This window comes from Dipodomys merriami, unplaced genomic scaffold (genome assembly GCF_024711535.1).
Source record: "Dipodomys merriami isolate MVZ:Mamm:240054 unplaced genomic scaffold, mDipMer1.0.p SCAF_57, whole genome shotgun sequence".
Classification (NCBI taxonomy): Eukaryota; Metazoa; Chordata; class Mammalia; order Rodentia; family Heteromyidae; genus Dipodomys; species Dipodomys merriami.
In genome coordinates this window covers 4,288,200-4,314,218 of record NW_027206146.1, presented here as the reverse complement: position 1 = coordinate 4,314,218, position 26,019 = coordinate 4,288,200, and the positions used below count along the sequence as shown (strand labels likewise).

The 26,019-nt window shown below is 54.2% G+C and overlaps 3 protein-coding genes across 6 annotated transcripts; all 3 read right to left on the bottom strand.

Moving 5' to 3' along the window:
* Positions 1-687: 687 nt before the first annotated feature.
* On the bottom strand, positions 688-5,483 carry Klk10 (kallikrein related peptidase 10). The gene is made up of 6 exons (XM_070000866.1): positions 5,413-5,483; positions 4,873-4,971; positions 2,771-2,951; positions 1,982-2,256; positions 1,645-1,778; positions 688-1,224 (listed from the first exon to the last, which is right to left on the bottom strand). The coding sequence occupies exons 2-6, from the start codon at positions 4,955-4,957 to the stop codon at positions 1,072-1,074; spliced, it is 828 nt and encodes a 275-aa protein (XP_069856967.1). The 5' UTR covers positions 4,958-4,971; positions 5,413-5,483; the 3' UTR covers positions 688-1,071.
* A 1,857-nt stretch (positions 5,484-7,340) lies between these two features.
* On the bottom strand, positions 7,341-11,892 carry Klk11 (kallikrein related peptidase 11). 3 transcript variants are annotated; one of them, XM_070000863.1, is made up of 6 exons: positions 11,833-11,892; positions 10,019-10,093; positions 9,451-9,607; positions 8,938-9,203; positions 8,039-8,175; positions 7,341-7,738 (listed from the first exon to the last, which is right to left on the bottom strand). In XM_070000863.1, exons 2-6 carry the CDS (start codon positions 10,053-10,055, stop codon positions 7,586-7,588), a joined length of 750 nt encoding a protein of 249 aa, XP_069856964.1. In that variant the 5' UTR covers positions 10,056-10,093; positions 11,833-11,892; the 3' UTR covers positions 7,341-7,585. The 3 variants fall into 3 exon arrangements, with proteins under 3 accessions (XP_069856964.1, XP_069856965.1, XP_069856966.1); XM_070000864.1 differs by lacking the exon at positions 11,833-11,892 and adding an exon at positions 10,914-10,986; XM_070000865.1 differs by lacking the exon at positions 11,833-11,892 and adding an exon at positions 10,210-10,228.
* A 1,578-nt stretch (positions 11,893-13,470) lies between these two features.
* On the bottom strand, positions 13,471-19,179 carry Klk12 (kallikrein related peptidase 12). Of its 2 annotated transcripts, none has more exons than XM_070000453.1 (6): positions 18,975-19,179; positions 18,788-18,831; positions 17,934-18,111; positions 17,033-17,292; positions 14,771-14,904; positions 13,471-13,926 (listed from the first exon to the last, which is right to left on the bottom strand). In XM_070000453.1, the coding sequence occupies exons 2-6, from the start codon at positions 18,822-18,824 to the stop codon at positions 13,771-13,773; spliced, it is 765 nt and encodes a 254-aa protein (XP_069856554.1). In that variant the 5' UTR covers positions 18,825-18,831; positions 18,975-19,179; the 3' UTR covers positions 13,471-13,770. The 2 variants fall into 2 exon arrangements, with proteins under 2 accessions (XP_069856554.1, XP_069856555.1); XM_070000454.1 differs by having other exon boundaries at positions 17,033-17,289.
* Between the last annotated feature and the right edge of the window lie 6,840 nt (positions 19,180-26,019).

The window sequence follows — 26,019 nt, the reverse complement described above, 5'->3', positions numbered from 1 at the left end:
TGAGCTGAAGAGCTGAGGGACAGCTCCCAGGCCCTGAGTTCAAGCCCCAGCACATTTTCTCTCTCCCTCTCTCTCTCTCTCTCTCTCTCTCTCACACACACACAGAGTCCACCTGCTTTGGTGTACTCTTTCCAACATCTGTTTTATGTGTTGTTTTTTTTGTTTTTGGTTGGTTGTGGGACTTGATCTCTCTTAGCTATTTTCCCCCCTCAAGGCTGGTGCTCAACCACTTGAGCCATGGCTCCACTTTGAGCTCTTTGCTCATTCATTGGAGTTCAAGAGTCTCATCAGGCCACATGGGGCTGCCTACTAGTTTTGCCTGGGCTCTGTGGGTAACCTAACTCCCATCCCTCCCAGGAGAGAAATACTTATAGAGACAGTGTCCATGGGAGGAGAATCCCAGAGAAATTAAAAATAAACCAACTACAGGTGTGTGTGTGTGTGTGCCAGTCCTGGGGCTCCAACTCAGGCCTGGGCAATTTCCCTTATTTTGTTCTCAAGGCTGGCACCTTGCCTCATGAAAGCCAAGAGGGGAGACCAGGAGAGTCCCGGCCAGCCTGGCTAGGACACAGGAATGAGACATTGTCTGGACCCCATCACTGGGGAGTGAGGGACAGGGTTTTCCCATCAGCCCTTGGGGACTGCAGATGTTTGGGAATGAAGACTGCCACACCCTTCTCCCCTACACAGTTACAGGCCCTCGTGGGCAGGTAACGTTTATTCCATGCTTGTGGCTCCCTGCCTTCAGCATTCCCCAATCATCACAAAGATTCACGTAAGCTGTGGCTAAGAGATGGGCACCGCATGGTCTCTGTCTTGTAGGGGGGAGAACCAGGGCTCAGAGAGGGCCTTAGCTTGTCCCAGGGCACACAGCAGCGAGCGGTAGAGGAAGCCATGGTGTCATGGCTCCAGAAACTTCCAGGAGACTATCTGCTTTCTTGCTTCTCTGAACCAACGACACTGACTGTCTGCCCTTGGGCTCCTGTGGGCAGGAGGAGGAGGAGCGAGGGGCAGGTGCTCCCAGGTATGAGGTGGGGGCCGTGGGGGGGTGATGTGGGAGCTATGGAGGGGTCAGTTGGAGCGTATGGTCTTCTCAATCCACGGGACCAGCTTGCAGACCCGGGTGTAGACGGCAGGGTGCTGGGCGGAGCCACAGGGGTACATGCCCCAGGACAGGACACCCTGCAGGGTCTCCCCGCACACGAGAGGGCCGCCGGAGTCACTCTGCGGGGAGAGAGCGAAGGTGGGACCTGCCCCTGCCACCCAGGGAGGGACAGGATGGAAGGGGTGGGGTCTCAACAGCAGTGGGACTCAGCTGGGTGGGAGTTGGGGACCAGGTTGGGGTACACTGGGGAGGGAGGAGGAGGACTTGGGGGTCCGGGGCTGGAAAGGGAGAATGGAGGTGTGCTGGGGTTCCAGTTGGGGCTGTGGCTCATGGTAGGCGGGATATGGAGAAGGGCCAGGAGAAGGGACGGGGCATCTGCTAGGAATGTGTGGAGCATGGGTGTGAGGTAGGGGTGGGGCAAGGTGGGGTGGGGTGGGGCAGGGCGGGCCATCCTGGGCCATCTCTCCATCATCTCCCAGCAGTCCCCCCCCCCTCCACGCCCTCTGCAAGGCAGAGACCTTTTTGAGGTCAGCTCCTACCTGGCAAGGGTCCTGGCCTCTGTCTAGTCCTGCACAGATCATGTTGCTGGAGATCACGCCCGGATAGAAAACCTCACACTCTTTAGAACTCAGGATTGTCACCCGGGAGCAGCTCAGGCCTCTGTTGTACTTCACTGAAGAGGAATGTGCCTGATAAGCCCCAGGCCCAGCCTCCTCCCTCAGACCCGGGGGGTCCAGGTCCAGCCTCCTCCCTCAGACTCAGGGGTCCAGGCCCAGCCTCCTCCCTCAGATCCGGGGATCCAGGCCCAGCCTCCTCCCTCAGACCCGGGGATCCAGACCCAGGCTCTGCCCCTGAGCCCTGGGCCCCAGCTCTCGCCTCTGCGGGAGGCGGTGGTCCCCCAGCCGGCCACGTGGCAGGTGTCCCCAGGCCGGGCGCAGCTGAGCGGCAGCCGCAGCGTCTGCACGCGGGGTCCCAAGTCTGCGGGCCGGCCCAGTTTCAGCAGCATGAGGTCGTAGTCGTCGGTGCGGCGGGGCAGCACCGGGGCCGGGCCCCGGCGGTACTTGGGGTGGACGACAGCCCGGGAAGCCAGGCGCAGCTGCTCCCCTTGGAGAAGCAGCAGGTGGTCGTCCCCGACTCGAGCCCAGAGCGGTCTGGGGGGAGAAAATCCACCTTGGAGGGCTGGGTCCCCGGGAGGGGCGCGGGGCGGGAACCCCGGTGTCAGGAGTGGCCGCGAACCCCGGGGATGCAGCCCGGCCTCCCCGGCGGGGACTTGGCGGGATGGGGGCTTCTTTTAGTTTGGAGCGCCAGTGCTTCGTTCTGTGCCCTTCACGCCCGCAGGGAACCAGGAGCCAGGCGGGGAACACCGGGAAGGCCCGCGCCGCCCCCTGCTGTCCAAGCCGGGCTGGGACTAGGCGGCTGGGCTCAGCCACCCGCGCTGCGCGTCCCCGCCCCTCGGGGGCGTGGCCTCCAGGGCGTGGCCTCCCAGGGGGCGTGTCATTCAACGGGCTTTCTGGGTACGGGCCCTAAGGGAACTTGTCATCCAATAGGCGTGTCTGAGGGGGAGTGTCATCCAATGGCGTGCCCTCCCGGGGGCGTGTCCGCCAGGGGCGTGTCTCAGGGAGTGTGCCCTTCATCCCCAGCATGGCCCTCCGGGGAGACCCCTACTTATTGTCCCAGCAGTGCGCGGCAGTGAGCACCCAGCTCCGGTCCACCAAGACGCCCGCGCAGTGGAAGGACAGGCCGTTGAAGAGGGAGACCTGCCAGGGCTGCGAGCCACGCGCGCACGGGGCGCCCAAGGCCGCTGCGTCCGGGGTCGTGAGGTTTCCAGGGAGCAGCGCCTCGGCGGCTGCAGAGAAACAGGGGACGAGGCAGAGGTCAGAGCTAGCAGGGGCGAGGGCTGGGCCTGGGATCCCGCTGAAGGCAACGAGCAGGAACCCGAGGGAGGGGAGAAGTGGGTGGAGAAGAAAGGCGTGTGAGTGGGGGGGTGGAGAGACGTGGGGGCGTGGCAGAAACAGGACAGGTTGGCCAGGACACAGTAGAGAGGTAGCGGGGTGCAAACAGCCTGAGAAAACAGCAGGCGAGAACACGCAGAGGCGATGAGGGGGCGGAGACAAGGCGGAGCGACAGAAGGGGCGGAGACAAGGCAGAGTGACAGGGGGCGGAGACAAGGCGGAGCGACAGCAGTGGGGGCGGAGATAAGGCGGGGCGGCAGCGGAGGGGGCGGAGACAAGGCAGAGTGACAGAGGAGGGGGCGGAGACAAGGCGGGGCTACATGGCTGGAGGTGAGGGGGCGGGGAAAGAAGGAATGTGAGAAAAAGGGGCGTGGCCAGAGGCCGGTGGATTAGAAGGCTGGGAGAGAAAAGGGGTGGGGTCATCAGATAGCGAAGGAAAAGGGGAAAGGGCCAAAGAGAGGGAGGGCTGGGTGGGACAATCTAGGGTGGAGTGAGAAGCAGGGTCAGAATGAGAGGAGAGAACGCCGCGGGGAAGCAGAGGTCCGGGCGGTGAAGGGACGGGCTCTCCGTGGGGCGGGACACCCAGGGATGGAGCTAGAAGAGCCCCTGTACCCACTATCCTCCACTCCCTACCCCGTGAGCTCGAGGGCTGGGCCGGGGTCCGAGAATCGGCGATACCTCCCGCCCCCTCTCCAATCCCAGCGCTCCCGCCGCCCAGATTCCCTGTCCTCCTGACCCCCATCCCGTCCCCTATTCTCTGTCCCCCTGTCCCCTGTCCCCCTGTCCTCTTGCTCCCTGTCCTGTCCCCTGTCCTCTGCTCCTCTGCGCTGTGTCCTCAGTCCCCTGTACCTGTATTTCCCATCCCCTGTCCCCCTGCCCTCCTGTCCCCCATCCCGTCCCCTGTTCTCTGCCTCCCTGCCCCCCATTCTCTTTCCACCCTCCTGTCCCCTGTCCTCTGTCCACTGTCTCCTGTCCTCTGCTCCCCTGTCCCGTGTCCTCAGTCCCCTGTACCTGTATTTCCCATCCCCTGTCCCCCTGCCCTCCTGCCCCCCATTCCACCCCCTTTATCTGTCCCCCTGTTCTCTGTCCCCCTGCCCCCCGTCCTCTATCCTCTGTCCACTGTCTCCTGTCCTCTGCTCCCCTGCCCCGTGTCCTCAGTCCCCTGTCCCCGTATTTCCCATCCCCTGTCCCCCTGCCCTCCTGCCCCCATTCCATCCCCTTTATCTGTCCCCCTGCCCCCTGTCCCCTGTCTTCTGTCCACTGTCTCCTGTCCTCTGCTCCCCTGTCCCGTGTCCTCAGTCCCCTGTCCCTGTATTTCCCATCCCCTGTCCCCCTGCCCTCCTGCCCCCATTCCATCCCCTTTATCTGTCCCCCTGCCCCCCGTCCTCTATCCTCTGTCCACTGTCTCCTGTCCTCTGCTCCCCTGCCCCGTGTCCTCAGTCCCCTGTCCCCGTATTTCCCATCCCCTGTCCCCCTGCCCTCCTGCCCCCCCATTCCACCCCCTTTATCTGTCCCCCTGTTCTCTGTCCCCCTGCCCCCATCCTCTATCCTTCCACTGTCTCCTGTCCTCTGCTCCCCTGCCCCGTGTCCTCAGTCCCCTGTACCTGTATTTCCCATCCCCTGTCCCCCTGCCCTCCTGCCCTCCTGCCCCCCCATTCCATCCCCTTTATCTGTCCCCCTGTCCCCTTGTCCCCATCCCCTGTCCACTGTCTCCTGTCCTCTGCTCCCCTGCTCCATGTCCTCAGTCCCCTGTCCCTGTATTTCCCATCCCCTGTCCACCTGCCCCCGTCCTCTGTCTTCTGTCCCCCAGCTCACCCCAGAGTTGTGCCACCAGTAGCGGCAACAGCAGCTTCACCAGGGCCTGTGTGCCAGGGCCAGCGGAAAGGAGCAGGGGTTTCATGACTAGGAGTTGGGCTGGGGAGGCAGAGAGGGATAAAACAGATGCTCCTCCTGAGACACGCCCCCCCCCACCTCTGGGGGCCCTGTCTGCTGAGCCTGGGCTGCCCCAGCCCAGCTAAGACCGCGCCAGGGCCTGCAGAGTGCAGAACCGCTGAGGTCCCTCCCGGCACCTTGCGGCCCTCCCCATGCCTGAGGCCAGCGCTCTCTGTGCCCAGGCTGCCCAGACTGGCGGTCGGCCGCACCCAGGCCCCGTTTCACCACCCCCACGGCAGGGGACAGGGTGGAGGCCGAGGCTTTGAGCCAGTGGGGGGGCTCTTCCCAGACCTCCCAGATGAGGGACTTCCCCATCCTGTGGATAGGGAAATCGAAGCGCCAGCAAGGCACCTGCCCTTGGCCCAAGGGTCCGCCACCCATCCTGGGGCACCCCACCCCAGCCGGGAGAGGGCACGGCATCACCTGGAGTCGCCAATAAGAGAGCAGGGCGGAGACCCAGAGCTTCCCAGCCCTGCGGTGTGTGGGCTCTCTGAATCCTCTGCCCCAAGACCCCTGCCAGATCTTCCCTTTTAACCCCCAAGATCCCGGAAGCTTCCCCACCCTCCCCCCAGGGACTCCCTCCTCCCTCCCTTTCTCTCTCCCCAGTTATACGTGGGTGGGGCTGGCACCCAACTTGGGCCTCAGATTCCTGTCCTGGGCGGGGCCCTGGAATACTGGCTTCCCCCGGAAATAGCCTTTGAGGAGCTGGATTCTGGTGGGGGAACCCTACCCAGAAATCTTCCCAGATGTGGGGGTGTACTGGATGGGGGGGTGTTCCAAGGCTCCAGGGATCTGAGTGGTGGGAGGAAGGGTGATGGTGATGGTCACAGATAGGAAATGAACTAGAGAGAGAGGTAGAGGGAGAAGGAGAGGGAGAGGGAGAGGGAGAGAAAAGCCAGAATCCAGAAGAGTAGTGAGGGAGGCTGAGAGCTCAGGGAAAGGGAAGGGCAGAGACTAGTTCCCCATGGCTGAGAGAAACCAAGGCTGAGAGAAGGGGAGTTGGGGGTGAAGGCAGAGAGGGGGGAGGCTGTGGTGCAGGCAGAGAGGCCTAAGCTAAGAGACAGAGGATGAGGGAGTGGGAAGGGGACCCAGGAGGGGCATGGAGGGGCACAGCATTCTGTGGATGGGACAGGGACACCTGTGTCCCAGTGGCCAGTCCTGTGCATGCCAAGGGACGATGATGCCATCACACCTGCGTGCAGCCGCCTCACACCCTCCCTACCACCTGTATCTCCAGGTGACGCACAGGCCCGTGAATCACGGGAGACCTGGGCTGCAAGGGTATCAACATGACTATGGCCACCTCCCTCCTTTTGAGTGAGGGATGGAAGGGTCAGGAAGGACATGACTCACAGACAGTCCACCCAACAACCAGAAGGCCTTAGTTTCAGCTCTGGACTCTTCCTCTTCGTGCCATCTACCAAGCCCAGAAGATGAGTAGAGCACCTAGACGACTCAGGCAACATTCAGTCCATCCAGAACTGAGTTAAAGCCAGGTGTGGTGGCTCACACCTGTGATCCCGGCTACTTGGGAAGCAGAGATCAGAAGGATGGTGGATTAAAACCAGCCCAAGTTTGGAAAAAGTCAGCAACCTATCTCGTATGATCAGCTGGGCAAATTGATGGGAACCAGTAACATGGGAAGCATAAACAGGAGGACTAAGGTCCAGGCCAACCTGGACAAAAACTGACGATGTTATTTGAAAAATAAAACAAGGCTAGAGTCATGGCTGAAGTGGTAGAGCTCCTGTCTAGCAGAAGGCTCTGAGAGTTCAGACCCTAGCACCACTAAAGGGTGACAGGGTAGAAAGAGATAAATAAGTAACAAAGAATTGAGGTAACTTTAGAGGTGGTGGAGCTCAGCTGTTCAATCAAACACCTTGTGACAACAATATTCTGCCTGTGGTTTTGCTTTCTATTACAGTCGCTCTGATCATCTGCATTATTTGTGTCAAGAAGTTACATTTCTGATTTCATGTAGTTTTGATTTTTCTTTTGGTGTGTGTGTGTGTGTGTGTGTGTGTGTGTGTGTGTGTGTGTGTGTGTGTGTGTGTGTGTGTGTGTGTGTGTGTGTGTGTGTGTGTGTGTGTGTACTGGGGCTTGAACTCAGGGCCTGGGTGCTATCCCTTAGCTTTTCCCCTCAAGGCTGGCACTCTACCCCTTGAGCCACGACTCCACTTGTGGTTTTTTTGTGGTTCATTGGAAATAGTTTCACAGACTTTCCTGCCCAGGCTGGCTTACTTTGAGCCTCCATCTTCAGGCCTCTAAGTAGCTAGGATGACCAACGGGAGCCAGCAGTGCCCAGACCCTGCCCATAATAAGCACTCAGTCCATTCATTCATTCATCTGACATTATTTTATTGAAACTTTGGTTAATTCCAGGAACTATCCTTGGGGCTAAAGAGAACACAGAACAAAATAACGACTGTTAACCCCAGGTCTCTGGGGTGCTGACAGCTGTGAAGCAGCACCCTGAGTGGGGAGGCGGCTCTGGCTTAGGGTTTCTGATGGGTAGAAAGAACTGAAATTGGATTGCGAACAAGGGAGACACGGAAGGAGCCGGCCTGTGGCAACTGTCCTTCCATCATCTCATAGTTTAGTTGTTCTTCATCGTCTTATGGATCCAGTCCACGTATTTGCAGACTTTCGTGTAGACCCCTGGCTTTCTGGTCACTGCACAGGGATCCTGGCCCCAGGAGATAATGCCTTGGAGGGACCCGTCACAGACCAGGGGGCCTCCGGAATCACCCTGGGCAGAGGCAGGAGAGAGAAAGACCCAGTCAGGGGAAAAGAGGGGGTACCCAGATGGGTGGTGGCGGTGGCGGCAGAGCTGGGGTACAGAAGACAGGGCTGTTCCTTGGGCTGGTGGTAGGTTGGGGGTGGGTGGGGCTGGGATTGGACATGGGGGTGCTCATGGGCCCAGCGATCACGTTCAGGTGGGGAATATCAATGGGAAACGGGTGGGTCGGGGTTGGGGCTGTGGCTGTGTGTAGATTTCAAAGCTGGGGCTGGGGCTAGAGGTGTGCGAGGCTGGGCCCAGCCTGCTCACCTGGCACGAATCCTTGCCCCCTTTCCGAACGCTGGCGCACAGCATGGTGTCCGTGATGTTGCCAGGGTAGGCGCTCTCACACTCCTTGTGTCCAATGATGGAGATGTTGGCGCATCGCAGGGAATGAGGCAGGTGCACTGTGGAGACAGACAGCACGGACAGGGCAGGGGTGGGCGAGGGACCCTGCCTCTCCTCCCTGGGCCTTTGCACCTGCAGCCGGTTCATCTCTCTGCTTGTAGCAATGGCAATAGGAATAGATTGATTCCATTCCCTCTATGGCTCTCTCTACTCTAATTCTGCTGGTGGCTGTGTGGATTCTCATTTACTAGAGAAGAAAAGCAATCCGGAGAGGCCAGGCCCTTCCCGGAGGCTCTATACTAGGGAGTTACAGTGCTGGGATCACATATCACAACCATCTCTCTTCTTGCTGGTACTTGGATTTGAACTCATACCCTGTTTGTCATGCAGGTGCTATATCTCACGAGCCACATCTGTAGACCTTTATTGCTTTCATGAGTGTTTAAAATTTTTCTTTTGTTTTTGAATAGGCTCTTTCTACCTACACCCTCCTACATAGCTGGGCTGACAGATAAGCACCAACACACCTGATTTCATTTGTTCTCTTGGTTTGGAACAGCAATTCTCCCTGTCTTGTGTCTTGAGTATCTGGGATTACAGGCCTGTCCACAGTGCCCCTTCCTCTCTTTCTTCACCCTCTTCAGCTCTGACTTTTGGATCTTTCGTTTGTCTGATCTCACTTACAGATGTCCCCCCAGTACCCTGTCCTGTGTCCTTCTAAATCTCATCTTGGAGGGTCCTTTGGTCCCCTGTGTCATTCCACATTTATGTCCACCCCTTCCCTCCCTCCCCCCACCCACATTTCCCTCCGGAGCCCCTACACTGGGGGCTGGACGTGGTGCCCCATCCGGAGATGAGGCAGTCAGTGCCGGCGGTGACGCAGTGCGGTGACAGGGTGAGGGGCCGCACGGAGTGGGTGATGACAGCCGGCGACGTCATCTTCACCAGCATGATGTCGTTGCGGTGGTCCTTGTTGGGGAGACTGTTGTTGAAGCCAGGGTGGGGGAAGGACTCGGTGGCCATCCGCCTCTGCTCACAGCCGTCCTGCCGCTGCAGGTTGTGCTCCCCCAGGAGGACCAGGTAACGGCTGAGGTGGGAGAGATGTGGTCAGAGACAGAAAGGTGGGGGTGCACTGGAAGGGGGGGAACACCTTCTAGAACCCAGGGTTCTTCCAAACCTCTCGCCCATGGGAACCCCCGGCCCCCAGCCCACCATCTTCAGTGTGCCATTGCTTGCACCCCAGGCTCCATCTCCAACTTCTTTTGCCACCAACCCCCACCCCCACCCCTCCGGCTCCGGCCCCCTCCCAGCCCCGCCCCAGCCCCCGCACCCACGGCTTGCGGCAGTGAGCTGCGGTCAGGAGCCATCTGGGGGCGATGAGGGTGGCCCCACAGAGGAGCCTCGTCTTCTGGAACAGCGCCACCTGCCAGGGCTGGGAGTGAGGCTTGCACTCGTACCCTTTGATGATTCTGGTCTCTCCCCCTACATGCCCTGCAGGGGTGGGGACCGAAGGAGGACCTTAGGTGGGACAAGAGGAGAAGCTCCAGGACTCTCAGAGTCCAGGGTGGCTGGGGACGGAGAGGGTGGGTGCTCCGAGAGTCTCAACCTGGTGAGCTGGAAGGCTGTGGCCAGGCAGGAAAGACCTGAAGCATTTCCATCTTGGTGGGGTCAGTAAATGGTGGTCCTGAGTACTTCCAGTGACCCATGTCCCCTCCCCCCTCTCCTGGGCCCTCGGGGTTCCCTCTGACTGCCTCTGATGGTAAGGGGGGGGATGTCTGGTATAGCCCAGGGTTATCTGTCACCATGCAAACATCATATGGGTTGTCCTGTGTTTGGAGCCTCAGCTGTGCTGGGATAGGAAGGGGGGGAGACCCTGCCCGCCCCATCCCCCCACCCCTGTACCTGTCACCAGAGCAAGAGTGAGGAATTGGAGAATCATCGCGGCCTGGAGGGGGGCGGGGCAGGCCCCGGGTGCCTCTGGGAACAAGGAGGAAGAGAGGGCTCATCACCCATGGCCTTTCCTGTCTCCCTGCCGGCTTCCCCCGGGGAGAGTCAGGACTGGGGCAAGAAGCCCCTGCAGACAATCTCCAAACCTTAACATAGATCTTAAACTTTTCAAGTGGCCTTGGAAAGGCGGGGAGGGGGGGAGCAAGATCCAAGCTAGAAGTTTCCGGAATGCCAAGGAGGGTGTTGAAAAGCAGCTGGGATGGGCTTGGTGGGGCAAGTCTTAGGCTGGCCTTGTTTCAGTCAGCTGAGGGGCCTCCTGGGCACATTTTGAGGGGTGTCTTCTTTCTGGCTTATAAGACCCAGCCGGGTCCCAGGCTTGGGGGTGGGACAGTGAGGGGGAGGGCAGGGGGCCAACCACTCAGTAATCCCCCCCACTTTTGTGAGCCTGTGAGTCTTGTCCCCAGTGAAGGAGGGGCTCTGTGTGGGGCTAGGAGTCCCAAACCCCTTCTCCTCCCTTCCTCCTGGCTGAACCCCGGGTCCTCTGAAGGACAGATGGACACAACTGGGTGGGGCTGGCTGGGGGAGGGAGGGCCAGTGCCCTGGGCTGCCCTGGCCAGCGGGGGTGGGGTAAAGGGCTGGACTTAGTCATTGGGGTTGAGGTCAGAGGGCATCAAGTTTAGGGGCAGCTAGTCAGAAGTGGCAGGCACACAGAGAGGTAGAAAGCCCTTCCCCTCCACCCGACATCCCACCAACTAAGAAGGGCCAGGCAGAGAAGAGGGAGAGAGGGGTACGGGCCATGTCTAGGATGGCAGGCTCCTGGAAAGGGGGCTTCCCTCCCCTCCCGACTCACAGGCTCTGGGGCTGGAGCTCTAGGGGCCCGGCGGTGACAGCTGCTGGCAGGCTGTGTCGGAGCACCAGGCACTAGGCGGGAGGGAGGGCAGGCGGGCGGGCGGGAGGGAGGGAGGAGGGGAGGGCGGGCAGGGGGTGGCCCGGGGCGGGCCCAGGCTGATTGGCCTCCAAGCCCTGCCTTATCGCCCTAGGGGTAGGGTGTTAGGGGGGCCCTCCCCAGGCCAGGGCCCTGAGACCAAGCTGCCTGCCTTTCTCTGTGGCCTCTCTAAATCCCTCTGCTCTGTGTCCGCCTGTTTGTGGGTGGACAGCCTTCTCTTTCTCGCCTGTCTCTCCCAACTCTGCCTCCCTCTCGTTGCTTGTCATACTGTCATCCTCTCTGTGTGATCTTTTTTTCCCTGTCTTTAGGTTTCTGTCCCTATTATTTCCTCTTTGTGCCTCCTCTTTCTTTCTTTTCTCTCACTCTCTCTGTTTCTGTCTCTCTCTTAGTCTCTGGCTGTCTGTCAGTCTCCATCTCTCTGTCTCTCTCCTTCTCTATCCCTCTCTGGCTCCTTGGACTGTAGCTAATCTTTTCCACCGAGGTCCCTGTGTGTCTCCTTCTGCCCAGCCTTTACCTGGTCAGAGCCCAGACCCAGACGATCCCTGGCCTCCTCCTCCTCCTCTCCAAGGTGGATGGAGGGGGAACTGGGGCGTCACAGAGGTGGGACTGCTGCCAGGCAAAGGGGCAGGACGGGAGGGAGGGGGAGACAGGTCGAGGCCTGTGAGAGCCAAGGCCCAGGGAAGGGAGATGAACCCTCCCCAGAGGCCTCCAAACCCCCCTCCCCCTTTCCTCTAGGACCTCATTTCTCTATGGCTTCTTTCCTGTCCCCCCCCTCCCCAATCAGGCCTCCAACACCAGACATCTGGGTCAGCTGTGCACTTACTCGATGTTGGGTGAACCCGGCTCGATGCCTGCCAATCCTTCAGACACCTCAGTTTCCTCATCTGGGAAATCTGGGTGCGGATCCCCACTTCTCTCGGCTTGTTTGTGTTCGGTCAGATCTGTTCCTGGAGCTTACTCTTCTGTCACCCGTCACCAGATGCAGAACAAGGCGGGGTAGGCCTGGGCTCTGACCTCAAACTCCGGCTCGGCCTCTTCCTACCTTGGTGACTGACGTGGGGCAGGGACTCCACCCCGGTGAGGCTCAGTTTCTTCATCTGCAAGATGGGGCTGCCGGCCCTGCCTCCTGGGGGAAGGTGGGGGTGGGATGAAGGTTGCAGGAAAGTGCTGGAAAGAGCCAGCCCAGCGAGGCTCAGAGGAGCGAGGCTCAGCCGGTGAGGCTCTGCCTCCCTCTCACCTCTAGTGCCCCTGAAGTGACCCCCAAATCCTTGAAGACAAGGTGGAGCCAGAACAAGAGGCCAAGACCTAGGTGTCGTGCTTTCCAACCTGGACTATTGCAGATATGTAAAGTCAATGGCTATGAAAACCTGCTAAATACAATGTATGCTTGGCACACATTGGTTATGGGGGAAATGTTTTATAGTTTGCTAAATCCAAAATTCCTTCCTTCCTTTCCTTTCCATCTTTCTTCCTCTTATGTTGATAATGGGACTTGAACTCAGGTTGCTACTCTACAAGCTTGTGGCTTGTTTGGTGGTTAATTGGAAATAAGAGTCTCACAGACTTTTCTGTCCCAGCTGGCTTCAATCCTTAGACCTCAGCCTCTTGAGTAGCTAGGATGACAGGTGTGAGCCATCCTGCCCAGTCAAATTCTGTAATTTTCACTTAGTAATTCAGAGCAAACAGTTTTCTTTCTTTCTTTCTTTCTTTTTTTTTTTTGTCGGTCGTGGGGCTTGAACTCTGGGCCTGGGCGCTGTCCCTCAGCTCTTCAGCTCAAGGCAAGCGCTCTACCACTTGAGCTACAGCGCCACTTCCGGTTTTCTGGTGGTTTTATTGGAGATAGGAGTCTCACGGTCTCTCCTGCCCGGGCTGGCTTTAAACTGCGATCCTCAGATCTCAGCCTCCTGAGTAGCTAGGATTACAGGCGTGAGCCACCAGCGCCCGGCTTCTTTCTTTCTTTCTTTCTTTCTTTCTTTCTTTCTTTCTTTCTTTCTTTCTTTCTTTCTTTCTTTCTTTCTTTCTTTCTTTCTTTCTTCCTTTCTTTCTTTTTCTAGTTCTCAAGCCATTGAAAATTTTACATACTTTGAGTACTATGTCTGTCACGCTCAGAGGAAAAACACCCTTCATTTTATTGTTGGAAGTAATTTTTTCTACTCTGTTTCCCTGAAGAAACTTCCATCTTTTCTGATATCTTCTGAAAGGGGTGTGTGTGTGTGTGTGTGTGTGTGTGTGTGTGTGTGTGTGTGTGTGTGTGTGTGTGTGTGTGTGTGTGTGTGTGTGTGTGTGTGTGTGTGTGTGTGTGTGTGTGTGCGCGCGCGCGCGCGCACGCACACGCACACGCACACGCACGTGTGGTACTGGGATTGAACTCAAAGCGAGTGCTCCACCCCTGGCCCCCAGTTATCTGCTATCTGGTGAGGCCTCCTTCTTTTTTTTTATTGTGAAAATATTGTACAGAGGGGTTACAATTACATGGGCAAGATAATGAGTACATTTCTTATCAAGCATTGTATGAGGCCTCCTTCTGACCTCAGATCATCTAAGGACAAAGAGACAGACATGACCTGTTCTTCACTGATATGACATTTATTCCAGACCATATCCAGCTCACCCAGCTCCAAGTACCAGAAGGGATGTGGATGCCTGGACTCAGAGGTCCCCAAAAGTTCCCCCAGCTCAACGAGAGTAGGGGCTGAGAGCATCAGAGGAGAAGGGGTCTGGGATCTGAGGCTCAGAGGGGTCCTTGGATGTGTGGCACAGGCTAGTTGTTCCTCATGACCATCATGATCCAGTCCACATATTTGCACACTTTTGTGTAGACTCCTGGGATGCCTTTTTGCCCACAAGGTCCCACGGAACCCCAGGACACCAAGCCCTGAAGGACGCCTCCACACACCAGAGGGCCCCCGGAGTCACCCTAGAAAACAGAAGGCAGAGCGCTGGGGGGATAAGGGACAGATCCCCACACTTGTTTCCTCCCCCATGCCCAGCCCACCCCCTAGGCCCTTGCTGAAGACCCTTGCTCCAAGCCTGCTCTCATGAAAAGAGTACACCTGAAGACAATGACAACCACTGATAGAAGGAAAGACACTGCCCCTAGAGGCCAATCCCAAGGAAGGAAGGCAGGACTCTAAGAGAAAAGCGTAGAAGGTTAATTCGAATTCTGTCCAATGAGTGAAGAGAATACTACCTTCACTGACCAATCAGAGGGAAGGAGGGCAGAATTGTGTTAGCATAGACATGACTGGGGCTTTGGCCAATCAGGAGAGAGAACACTATTACCATCGACCAATCCCAGATAGAGGGCTTTGTTAAAGGCAGTGGCTGGCTCCCTGGCCGTAGGGAAGGAAGCTCAACTTACTCTGTGGGTTACCCCAGAGGGCAAGGAGACAGGATCAGGGATGAAACAGTCCACTGCACTATTCCTGTCTCTGTTCCTCAATCTCAATCTCAGACTGAGGTCTGAGATAGAATCTTCTGGAGCTGGATTGTATAGAGGAAACTTAAGACTGTGGATTCTAATCCTCATCTTGTGTTCCAGATCCTGGCAGATTCTCTGCCCTCCTCCATCCCTTGTATTTTGGGTCCACTCCCCCATCTTTCCTTGAATTCTGTCTCTTCTTCTCTTTATTCTCAGACTCCCTGCCTTTCTCAATGCACCTCTCTCCCCTGACCCTGTTTTTTGTCTTGTCTAACATGCTCTCAGTCTCCTCCTTTCTCCTCAGTCCTGGTCCTGGGGGGCACAGCCTTCCTTTGCTCACCTGGCATGCATCCTTCCCCGGAAGGCCGCCTGCACACACCATATTGTCTGTGACTCTCCCAGGAAACACTGCCTGGCAGGTATCACTGGAAACGATGGAGAGGTTGAGGCACTGGAGTCGGTCTGGGAATGGGCCTAGGGGATGGAAGATGGGTGTCATAGAGTCCCATCCATGCTCCCCAAAGAAGCCCAATGCAAATCCATCCCCCTGTCCTAACACCCAGCCTCCACTACAACCATAAAACCCCTTAAGTTTCAGCTTGATGACTCGATGTCTTTGTAACCCTTGACCCCAGATCACTACTGGCTGGCCCCTTAATTTTTGAGCACCAACCTCATTTCCTTATGATCCCAGCTTCCCGGCATGTCTCCTGTCTCCAGACTTCATAGCCTTGTCTCCACCTGGGATCTTAGCTCTACAGCTTCTAAATCTTCCTTCCTTCCTTTCTTCCTTCCTTCCTTCCTTCCTTCCTTCCTCTCTACCACTGGACTTATCCCTCTCCTTATGCTTTATTTACTTTTCAAGTTTTGGTCTGGGGCCAACCTCAATCGAGATCTTTTCTCATAGTGGGAGCTCAGGGTCAGCTTGCTTATTAAGTCTCACAATCCACCCCTCCTCCCCCCCCTTGACCTTGGGCCACACAGTGCTCTCTGTTTTCGTCTTCCTTATTGTTAGGGTAGCATGTGGGAGCCACCCTGCCTGGCCCTGGAAGCTTTGATTTTCTTCATCCCAATTCCAAAATGTCTCCCAATCCTAGTTCATTTGATTGTAGATTCCCTGAAGCTGAACCTCAGCCCCCTCAGACACGAGATAACATCCTGATATCTTCAGATTCTGACCAGGTGGTGCCAACGACTGGATTCCAGGGCCTCAGCTTTCCAGGGACCTCTGACACCTGAGCCTCTAACACCATTGATAGGTCCTTGACATCACATCATGATTCTGACTGCATCCTTGATCTGACTGCATACTCAACGCCTTAACCTCTTTATTCCCAAGACTGGTCCACCATGACCTCTGACCCCAAACCATGATTCTTAATGTATAAGCCCATGCCCTGGCCCTTTCCCCTCTTCCTTCCCCTTTCATACTTTCCCCACCCACCCCTGTCAATGGAGACCAAGGACAAGACCCCAAGCATGCCAGGTAACTGCTCTTCACGTTGAGCTATACCCCTATCCCTCCTCTTCCTCCTCCTCCTCCTCCTCCTCCTCCTTCTTCTTTTTGGTTGGTCATGGGGCTTGAACTCTGGGCTTGGGCATGGTCCCTGTGCTCTTCAACTCAAGGCGAGTGCTCTACTGCTTGAGCCACAGTGCCATTTCTAGTTTTCTAATGGTTTATCGGAGATAAGAGTTTCACAGACTTTCCTGCCTGGGCTGCCTTTGAACCATTATCCTCAGATCTCAGCCTCCTAAGTAGCTAGAATTATAGGCATGAGCCCAGCTTTCTTCTTCTTCCACTTCCTCCTCCTCCTCCTCCTCCTTCTCCTCCTCCTCCTCCTCCTCCTTTTCCTCCTCCACTTCCTCCTTCTCCACTTCCTCCTCCTCCACTTCCTCCTCCTCCACTTCCTCCTCCTCCACTTCCTCCTCCTCCTCCTCCTCCTCCTCCTCCTCCTCCTCCTCCTCCTCCTCCTCCTCCTCCTCCTCCTCCTCCTCCTCCTCCTCTTCTTCTTCTTCTTCTTCTTCTTCTTCTTCTTCTTCTTCTTCTTCTTCTTCTTCTTCTTCTTCTTCTTCTTCTTCTTCTTCTTCTTCTTTCTTCTTCTTCTTCTTCTTCTTTCTTCTTCTTCTTCTTCTTCTTCTCTTTTTGCCAGTGCTGGGGCTATGAACTCAGGGCCTGGACACTGTCCCTGAGCCTCTTTGTGCTTAAGGCTAGTGCTCTACCACTTGAGCCACAGCACCATTTCCAGATTTTTCTGAGTGATTCATTGGAGATAAGAGTCTCACAGACTTTCCTACCCGGGCTGGCTTTGAACCACGATCCTCAGATTGCAGCTTCCTGAGTAGGTAGGATGAAGGTGTGAGCCACTGCCGGCGCCCAGTCTGTGAGCTGCTGGTACCCGGTCTGTATTTTGTCTTAGAGACAGGATCTCCGTCATTTTTCCCAGACTGGCTTTGAACCCACAACCCTCCTGCCTCCACCTCCTGAGTAGCTGAGATTACAGGCATGCACTACCACACACCACTGCTGTCACATCTCTTCACCTCACACTGGTCATCCCAGAATTTTCCCCATCCTGACTCCCCGGCTCAGATGCTCCCTTACTCCATGGCTGGTTGGTGGTCCCCCAGCCTGAGATGTGACATTGGGTCCCAGCAGGGGCACAAGAAGTGGGCAGGGGCAGGGGCTGGACACTGCGGGTCAGGCGGACAGTTCTGCCTAGGCGCAGGAGCCGCAGGTCATGGTCGTGGCTCTGCAGGGCGCCCTGGTAGCCGGGGTGAGTTATGGAGAAGGTGCTGCGGCGAATCTGCTCGGTCCAGTCCAGCCGGCTCAGGCTGTGCTCCCCGAGACGTACCCAGTACCTGCTGGGGGAGACCGGGGATCCGTGACAGGTAGCCCCCCTCCCCGGCTCCTTCCCTGTCAGTCTGTCCTTGCATATCTGGGTCTTTCCACTTGGGGTGCTCTCTCTATTCCTCCACAGCAGGCCCCTGGGCCTCTGGAGGGCCAGGATGCCTCTGCCTCACCCCGCATGCAGCCAGTGCTGCCCTGGCTCTGCCTGTCCCCCATCTTCTCCATCCCTTGGCTTTTGGTCCCCCCCCCACTTTCACAAGACTCCCCAGAGCATCTGTCCCAGAAAGGAGCTTATTTGTGCAACTCGGGACCACCAAGGCCCAGGAGAGTTGTGTGGGGACCTCTGAGCTGAGACTGGGGTTGAGGAGGGAGACAGGTTTCATACAGGGAAGGAAAGATACAGGGGGAAGGGGAGGGGGTGAGATCCAGGCCCTCCCCCATGCTGCTCCACCTCAGGCCCACTCTTGGGGAAGTCCTCCTCTTCCTCCTCCTCCTCCCCCTCCTCCTCCTCCTCTTCCTGCTCCAAGTCCTGACTCTTGTTGCTGGACCAGCTTCCTCACCCCAGGCCTGTCAGGTGAGTGACACCTGTCGGGAAGCCCTGCCCCCCACACCACCCACCTTTGCCCATCCCAGGATGGGGTGTGCACCAGCTCACCTGCCCTTGCAGTGGGCCGCTGTGAGAACCCAGTCGGGGTCAATGAGGACACCCCCACAACGCAGGTTGCTCCCTTCGAACAGCGCCACCTGCCATGGCTGAGAATTCCGGACACACTCCACTCCATCAAAAATCTTCTCCAGGTCGGCTTGACTGGCGCCTGGCTCAGCAGCAGAGGCTGTAGAGATTGGAAGGAGACATGGGGGCGGGGGGGGGGGGGAAGCCCAGAGGATTGTGGGTGGAGAAAGTAGGGGGTACAGGGAGAGAGGTGCCTAAAACAGAGAGGGAGGGAAGGAGGAGGGGGAGGAGAAGGAAAGAAAATGGAAGGAAGGAAGAAAGAAGAGGAAGGAAGGAAGGTGGGAGGGAGGAAGGAGGGAGAGAGGGAGGGAGGAAGGGAGGAAGGAAGGAAGGGAAGAAAGGGAAGGAGAGAGGGAGGGGAGAGGGAGGGAGAGAAGAAGGAAGGAAGGAAAGGGAGGAAGGAAGGAGGGAGGGAGGAGGGAGAGAGGGAGGGAGGAAGGAAGGAAGGAAGGAGGGAGGGAGGAGGGAGAGAGGGAGGGAGGAAGGAAGGAAGGAAGGAGGGAGGGGGGAAGGAAGGAAGGAAGAGGAAGGAAGGAAGGAGGGAGTGAGGGAAGAGGGATGGAGGAAGGAAGGAAGGAAGGAAGGAAGGAAGGGAAAGAAAGTCTCAAAAGAGAGGGACAGGACACACTCCAGTGAGAGAGAGGAGGTTGAGGTGGTGCAGGGAGACAGGCAGGGCCTGAGATCTGGGGTCCGTGGGGGCACAGGGTGAGCCCCTGTGCCCTTATGGGGAAGGAGGCCCAGCCCCTGCCCCACCCTTCCCTGCCCAGATAACTCACCAAGAACAACCAGGAACACTAAGGCTCTGGGCCTCATGGCAGGCCTGCAGGAAAGGACAGGGAATCTCAGAGACGGTCCTTCAAGGTTCTGTCCCCTCCTTGCTCCCTCAATCTCCCCCTCCCCCATCCCCTGCATCTTATCCTTCCCCTGTCCTGGGTGACCCTCCATGGTCTGCCTCTTCCTCACCTGTGTCTTCGCTGCCTCCTCTCTGTGTCTGTCTGTCTGTCTGCTGTCTTGCTGCCTACCTAGCTGCTTGTCCTCTCATCTGCTCCCATCTACCGGGGCCAGCCACCCCACCTGTCCCCTCCCATGTGGCTAACTGGGCTGTCCTGGCCAGGCCTGGGCCATTCCCTGGTGGAGAATGCTTTCATCCACCGTTCGCTTGGGCTAATGACACTTAACAGCTTCACAGTTAAATGCAGTGAGGAAGGAGGAAGGAAACCAGGGTGGGAAGACACAGCTCCACCCCTGTTCCCTGGTCTCAAGCCAGCCCATGGCCTGGACTTGATGATTCAGGGTGACTGTGGAGCTGGGTTCTAATCCCCACTCCAGTGGTGGGGGGGAGGCAGGGGGAATCACCAGGGAAAGGGGGGCTTGCAGCAAGCTCCCCAAACTGAGGCAGAGGAGGGGAGGAGGGGGGAGAGAGATGGCAAAGTAGGTGGGCCCAGACAGGCAAGAAAGGTTTCCCAAACGATTCTGAAGAGGTCTGATTCTGGTGACATTTCTTAAAGTTAATTCTGAGCACTCTGGAGGACCTTCCACGTGTCTCTATTTATATAGGTGATGAAATGGATTATCTGACGTCATGAAGGTTTCCCTTTAGCGTACGAGTTTCTGTTGCTTAAATGAAATATGCATGGAAAGAAAGAAAGAGGAAGAGGGGGAGGAGAGAAAGTGGGGGGGGGGAGGTCTGTGCTGGTTTTTCTCATAGGGAGCGAGACAGAAGAAGACATGGAGACATAGGGTGGATAAAGGGAGGTTGTAGACAACCCAGGAAGGCACCAGAGATAGATAGGAAAGGGAACTGGAAGACAGGAAAATGCTAAGCCTCCCTCTCCTGTTCCATCTTTCCTTTTCTCCTCAGGTTGCAGCGCTCTGCTTCTGTCTGTTCTCAGAACAATAAAACTTCAGCTTGTGATTTATTGTCCAAAGCCACCAAACGCAACCCCTCCCTTCTTGGGGATTTTGGAGAAATCAAGTTTATTGAGGTGTAATTTATATCCAATAAAAGTCATCCTTCCGCTTCGGGCAGGAGCTGGATAGCTGGATATGATTTTGGCTCAGCCTTAGAAATCTGCTTTTCATGAGGAGTCGGAAGTTTAGATTTATAGTGGGGCATTCCCTCCTCCTAGAACATAGCGAACACACAAAACGGTGGACTTCCTTGTCAGCTCTCTTTCTGTTCATCTCTCCATCTCTATCTCTGGCATCCGTAGCCTCTCTCCATCTCCCTCTCTCTCTCTGACATCCATCTTTCCCTGTCCATCCCTCTCCTCCTCATTCTGCTTCTAGCTGTCTGGATCAGTCTTTTTATTATTTAAGTTTTAAAAAGTGGTTATTATAAAAGTGATGTACAGAGGGATGACAGTTTTAATAAGTCAGGTAGAGAATACATTTCTTTGTGGATAGTGCCCCCCTTCCCTCTCTCCCAGTTTTCCCTTTCCATCCCGGTCCACAAGTTGTATAGTTCATTTTCCACATAGTGTCTAGTGAGGACCACCGCTGCATTTGTTCACTCATTGTCCCTCCATTTCTGTGCCTCCCCTTCTACCCCCCAAAAACAAGTAAATGAACAAACAAGATCAAAATAAACGAAAACAAAAACAGCAGCAAAGGAAAAATAAACTCATTTCCATTTCCTGGAGTTCATTTTGATAAATATTATTTTATACGATCAGATGCACACAGGCATTGCATCTTTATATTCCTCCCAACATTCATTTTTTAAATTAGTGTAATTAATTGCACAAGAAAGTTTCATTGTGACATTTCCACATATGTGTATAATGTATGTGGAACAAATTCCCTTTTCTGTTATCTGTTCCTAAGCCCACTTCCTCACCCTAGTTTTAAACAGTTCTTAGTAGGTTTCATTGTTAATTTGTTTTGGTCGGTTGTGGGGCTTGAACTCAGGACCTGGGCACTGTCCCTGAGCTCAAAGCTAGTGCTCTACCATTTTGAGCCACAGCGCCACTTCCGGTTTTTTGGTGGCTAATTGGAGATAAAAGTCTCATAGACTTCCCTGCTTGGGCCCACTTGGACAGCAGTCCTTAGATCTCAGCCTCCTGAGTTGCTAGGACTACAGGCATGAGACACCAGTGCCTGGCTTCATTGTTTTGTTTTGTTTTTTTTACACACATAAAACTTACAATCACCTCACCCCCTCCTCCCCAGCCTGCTGTTTCTCCTCAAACAGGTTTCCCTTTACCATCATATCTCCTCATCCTCATGATCATTATTTTATTTCAGTTTAAGGAACCCATACACTGTTGGTAGGAATGGAAATTCCTGCAGCCTCTATGACAGTCAGTACGGAGGTTCCTCATAAAACTCAAGATAGATCTTACTTGGGTGTCCAGAGATTTTTGTGTTTTCCATGCTAGTCAACCCTCTCTCCTCATCGTCACCTTTTAATGCCTGGATGTTCCTTCCCTCCCTCCCTTCTTCCTTCCCTCCCTCCCTCTTTCCTTCTCTCCCTCCCTCCTTCCTTTCCTCCTTCCTCCCTTTTTAAATTATTGTAATTAATTGTGCAGAAAGTTTTATTGTGACATTTCCACATATGTATATAATGTATGTGGATCAATTCTACCTTTTCTGTTACTCCTTCCTTCCTTTCCAAGAAGAGCCTCGCTTCCAGCTTCCTTCCTCCTCTTTCGGCCTCTCCTTCCTAGCTCCTTCACAATAGGGTTTTGTTCCCAAGGCAGTGTGTGTAAAGCCAGGGAGTTCCCGGATTCCTAGACTAAGCCTGGTTCTCACCCTGCGAGTTCTCCCCGAATGACTGCATGCACCTTGGGGTGACACCTGTTCCTTCAGGTGGGAGGTGCTCAGGGCTCCCCCCCAACCAGGCATCATGTCTGTCATCAATTTTTTTTGTCCAGGGATGTGATACTCCCAATTTCTGTCTCTCAAGTTAGTAAAAGACTTGGGCCACCACTGCCTGGCTTGGGTGTGTTTTAATTTGGGGGCTGCTAAGAGTCACAGTAGCTGGGTTTTTTGTTTGTTTGTTGACAGAGTCAAAGATGGAGGGCTCTTCCTTCTTTTTTTTTAAATTTTATTTTATTTTATTTGTGAACATACTGTACAGAGGAGTTACAATTACATGGGCAGGATAATGCGTACATTTCTTACCAAGCATTGCAGCCTCCTCCTTTGTTTACCCTTCACATCCCTTCCCAGCCTCCCCCCTTCCCCCCAATCCCAATCCTTCTCCTTCCCCCCTCTTCCCCCCCCCCCCCCGCACTGACGTTGTAAAGCTCGTTTTGGACATGACAACTTGTACTTCTCACTGTTGCAACAGGTCCACCTGTATCCTTAAACAACTGGTTTTTCCCCATCTCCTCCACAAGTTATACTGACATCAAATATAGTGAAAGCAGGGGTTATACTGTGGGGGAGGGACATACAAAGCAACAAAGAGATAATCTTATAAATGCGTTAGAAACACATGCGGGCTCTTCATTCTAAACAAACAATTTTCAGAAATTGTGACTGTGTGTATAAGCTGCTTCACGAGGATGTGCATATCCTGGAGGAATGGTCAGATGAATTCCTTTGGACAAAGGTGCTCACTATCTGTATGATGTCATCAGTATGACATCATACCTATGTCTTCAGTGTCTGTATGTCAATAGTATGATGTCACTTCTGTGCTTCAGGAGAAAGAAGCAGTTGTGAGGGTTCATGATACAACACCCAAAGCGTAGAGCTTTGGCACATCAAATATAGCCATGTATCACTTCACCGTGGGAATGGATCTAAGAAATATGTTCTCAGCTGATTTCGCCATTGGGCAAACATCACAGTGTGTTTACCAGAGCCGGTTGTTGGGCCCAGTTATGGTAGAAAGACTAGACCCAGAGAAACACAAGCAAGGCTTTATCAACATTGTGGTTTTTTTTTTTTTTAATTTTAAACCAGTATTGCTTAATAGTTTACTTAGGATACATTCCCACCAAGAATTCCCATCTAGGTTGTTGTATGCAAATAAAGGATTGAAAGCTGTGGAGAGTGTCCACTCCTGATTGGTTGGTGTAAGTTCCCTTATACAAAATAGGAATTGAAGTTTGCAGAGAATGCCTACAACTGATTGGTTATTGCCTGAGCTCCGTTGTAAGGTAGGTCAACTCATTGGTAGGCTTTGGCAGGGCTGGCATGGGTGAACAAGACTAGTGTGTTTTCAACTCCAGGGCTGTGTGTAAGGCTCCTGTGCAAAAGCAAACGGTCTGATTCCTGCAGGGCATGTCGCTGGGTAATAGGAATTCTTTTTAATTTTTTAAATTTTTAAAAAATTTGTCAGTTGTGGGATTTGAATTTAGGACTTGGGTGCTGTTCCTGAGCTTTATTATTTGGCTCAAGGCTAGCACTCTACCACTTTGAGCCCAGCACCACTCCTGTGTTTTGGGGGGTTAATTGGAAGTAAAAGTTATGGATTTCCCTGCCCCAGCTGGCTTTGAATCACGATCCTCATATCTCAGGCTCCTGAGTAGCTAAGATTATAGGTGTGAGCTACCGGCGCCCATCCCAGGAATTCTTTTTTAAAAATTTTATTTTTATTTACCAACCCCCTTTACAAAAAAAACAGAACAAAAACAAATGGTCTTCACATAGGTCTGGAAGCTGGGATCCTCCTGTCTCTGCTTTTGGAGTGCCGGGATGACAGGCATGCACCACCTTACCTGAGGTGCCAGACTTTCCTCCTGCTTTTAATTGATTGTAGCCCCAGACAGAAGTCAGTGCTTAGCTGGGCGCCAGTGCCTCACACCTGTAATCCTTGCTACTCAGGAGGCTGAGATCTGAGGATCACAGTTCAAAGCCAGCCTGGGCAGGAAAGTCCGAGAGACTCTTATCTCCAATTAACTACCAGAAAACTAGAGGTGGTGCCATGGCTCAAGTGCTAGAGAGCTCTCCTTGAGCTGAATTGCTCAGGGACAAGCACCCAGGAACAGAGTTCAAGCCCCATGATGGAACAAAAATAAAAAAAAAAAGAAAGAAGAAAGGAAGGAAGGAAAGAAAAAGAAAGAAAGAAAGAAAGAAAGAAAAAAGAAAGGAAGGAAGGAAGAGAGAAAGAGAAAGAGAAAGAGAAAAAGAAAAAGAAAAAGAAAAAGAAAAAGAAAAAGAAAAAGAAAAAGAAAATCAGGGCAAAGTACCTGTTAAAGACCTTCCAGGCTGAAGAAGTAAAATCTCAGGGGTACATATCCCCTCCAGCCTGGATGAGGTAAAGTCACCCATGAACTTCCCTTGTGGCAGTGACATTAGTTACTCCCCTCCCCACCCAGTGGGGCTCTGGAAGAGTAAACTGCAAGGTCTTCCCAGGGCCAAACCCAGCTGGACCAAGGCCAGGAAATAAATGCCAGCTACTCTTTGACAAAGCCCCTTTCCCAGTCCTTGGGATCGGAGCCTTCAGCCTGCTGTGGAATGCATTCCTCCCCCCACACACTCCTGTCCTCATTGAAACTCCCCTGGGCCAGGAGCGCAGGTGGCTTCCACATCCCAGGCGAGGGAGGAGGGAGGCCAGAGGCCCAGCCTGGCTGGCTTTCCTGAATTAGTGTTGTGAGTACTTAAGACTCTCCAGCTCAGCTATGCCATTATTTTCTGTTCCACGGGAAGCTCTGGGTGGCTGCTTTGGCTCTGAAATCCCCAGCTGTCACTCAAAGCAGATGGCTCTGGCTTCAGAACATGGGAGACACCGCATCATACCAATTATGTCTGTAATAAGAGCAACTACCTTGGTAATCATGACAATGGTAGCCACCTCTTATGAAGTATTTGCTCTGCCCAAGGTGTTTCCAGGGCTTTCCACCTGTAAACTCACAACACTGCCTGGCCCGTAGACCTTGGGATGTGTCCTGTTTGACAAAGGTTATCAAGACAGGCAGGGTCCTGCACGCCTGTGGTCCCAAGTCATTCAGGAGGCGGAAAGTAGGTGGATTGTGAATTCCAGACAGCCCGCACTTCACAGTGAGACCTCTTACTGTGAATAAACAATAAAAGGAAGCAAACAAGCACACGTATTTATTTATCCATTGTTTATTTATCTAGGTAGGTAGTACTGGGGTTTTCACTCTGCGCTTCCCTGGCTGGTCTTGCTCACAAGCCACGCCTCTGCTCCTCTTTGCTTGGTTATTTCTCAGGGCAGGTTTGGTCTATTGCCTAGGCCCAGCCTTGGACCCCAATCTACCTGCATAGCTGGGAGCACACTGATTTTTTTGTTCAGATGAGGTTTTGCTATTTTTTTTTTTTTTTTTGGTCTGGGCTGGCCTGAACTTTGATCCTCCTGATCTCTGCCTCCTGAGTAGTTAGGGCTACAGGAGGGTAGCTGGGATCACAGACTTGAATTACTTGCCAGGGTATTAATTTTTTGGGAGGGCAGTCAGTCATGGGGCTTGAACTCATGGTCTGGGTGATGTCCCCCAGCTTTTTGGCTCAAAGCTGGCATTCTACCACTAGCACTTATATTAGCACTCCATTTCCAGTTTTTCTAGTGGTTAATTGGAGATAAGAGTGTCACAGATTTTCCTGCTTGGGCTGGCTTTGACCAACGATCTTCAGATCTCAGCCTCTTGAGTAGCTAGGAGTTTTCAAAAATATTCACTGGGGCTCAGTGGCAAAGTGCTTGCCTTGCATGCATGAGGCCCTGGGTTTGATTCCTCAGCACCACATGCAGAAAAAGCTGGAAGTGGCACTGTGGCTCAAGTGATAGAGCGCTAGCCTTGAGCTGAAGACTGAGGGACAGTGCCCAGGCCTAGAGTTCAGGTCCCACGAACCAACAACAACAACAACAAAAGTTCATTGGTATATTTAGTTCTTGATCCTCAGGTGGAGAAAAGTTGGGTTAGCTAGTGACCTGGTCTCTGTCTCTTTGTCCTTATTCCATTCCAATACTGTGTGTCTCTGGATATTGTGCATCATTATGTATCTTCCAGTATTGTGTATCACTGTGTATCTTGTCCAGTTATTAAAGTAATCCTTTGTCTTGGTTATCCTGTATCTCTGCTGTTATCTTGATTACTGT

Excerpts from the sequence above, each read along its gene's own strand:
- Klk11 (XM_070000863.1), bottom strand. The coding sequence starts at position 10,055 with ATGATTCTCCAATTCCTCACTCTTGCTCTGGTGACAG. Across the intron at positions 8,176-8,937 it reads CACCACGTCCAGCCCCCAGT|TGCACCTGCCTCATTCCCTG; the intron begins GTAGGGGCTCCG and ends CTGTCTCCACAG. Across the intron at positions 7,739-8,038 it reads GGGGCAAGGATTCGTGCCAG|GGTGATTCCGGAGGCCCCCT; the intron begins GTGAGCAGGCTG and ends GCCTCTGCCCAG.
- Klk12 (XM_070000453.1), bottom strand. The coding sequence starts at position 18,824 with ATGAGGCCCAGAGCCTTAGTGTTCCTGGTTGTTCTTG. Across the intron at positions 14,905-17,032 it reads GACCACCAACCAGCCATGGA|GCCCATTCCCAGACCGACTC; the intron begins GTAAGGGAGCAT and ends TCCATCCCCTAG. Across the intron at positions 13,927-14,770 it reads CGGGGAAGGATGCATGCCAG|GGTGACTCCGGGGGCCCTCT; the intron begins GTGAGCAAAGGA and ends TCTGTTTTCTAG.
- Klk10 (XM_070000866.1), bottom strand. The coding sequence starts at position 4,957 with ATGAAACCCCTGCTCCTTTCCGCTGGCCCTGGCACACAGGCCCTGGTG. Across the intron at positions 2,257-2,770 it reads GCGCACTGCTGGGACAATAA|ACCGCTCTGGGCTCGAGTCG; the intron begins GTAGGGGTCTCC and ends TTCTCCCCCCAG. Across the intron at positions 1,779-1,981 it reads GACCACCGCCTCCCGCAGAG|TGAAGTACAACAGAGGCCTG; the intron begins GCGAGAGCTGGG and ends ATTCCTCTTCAG.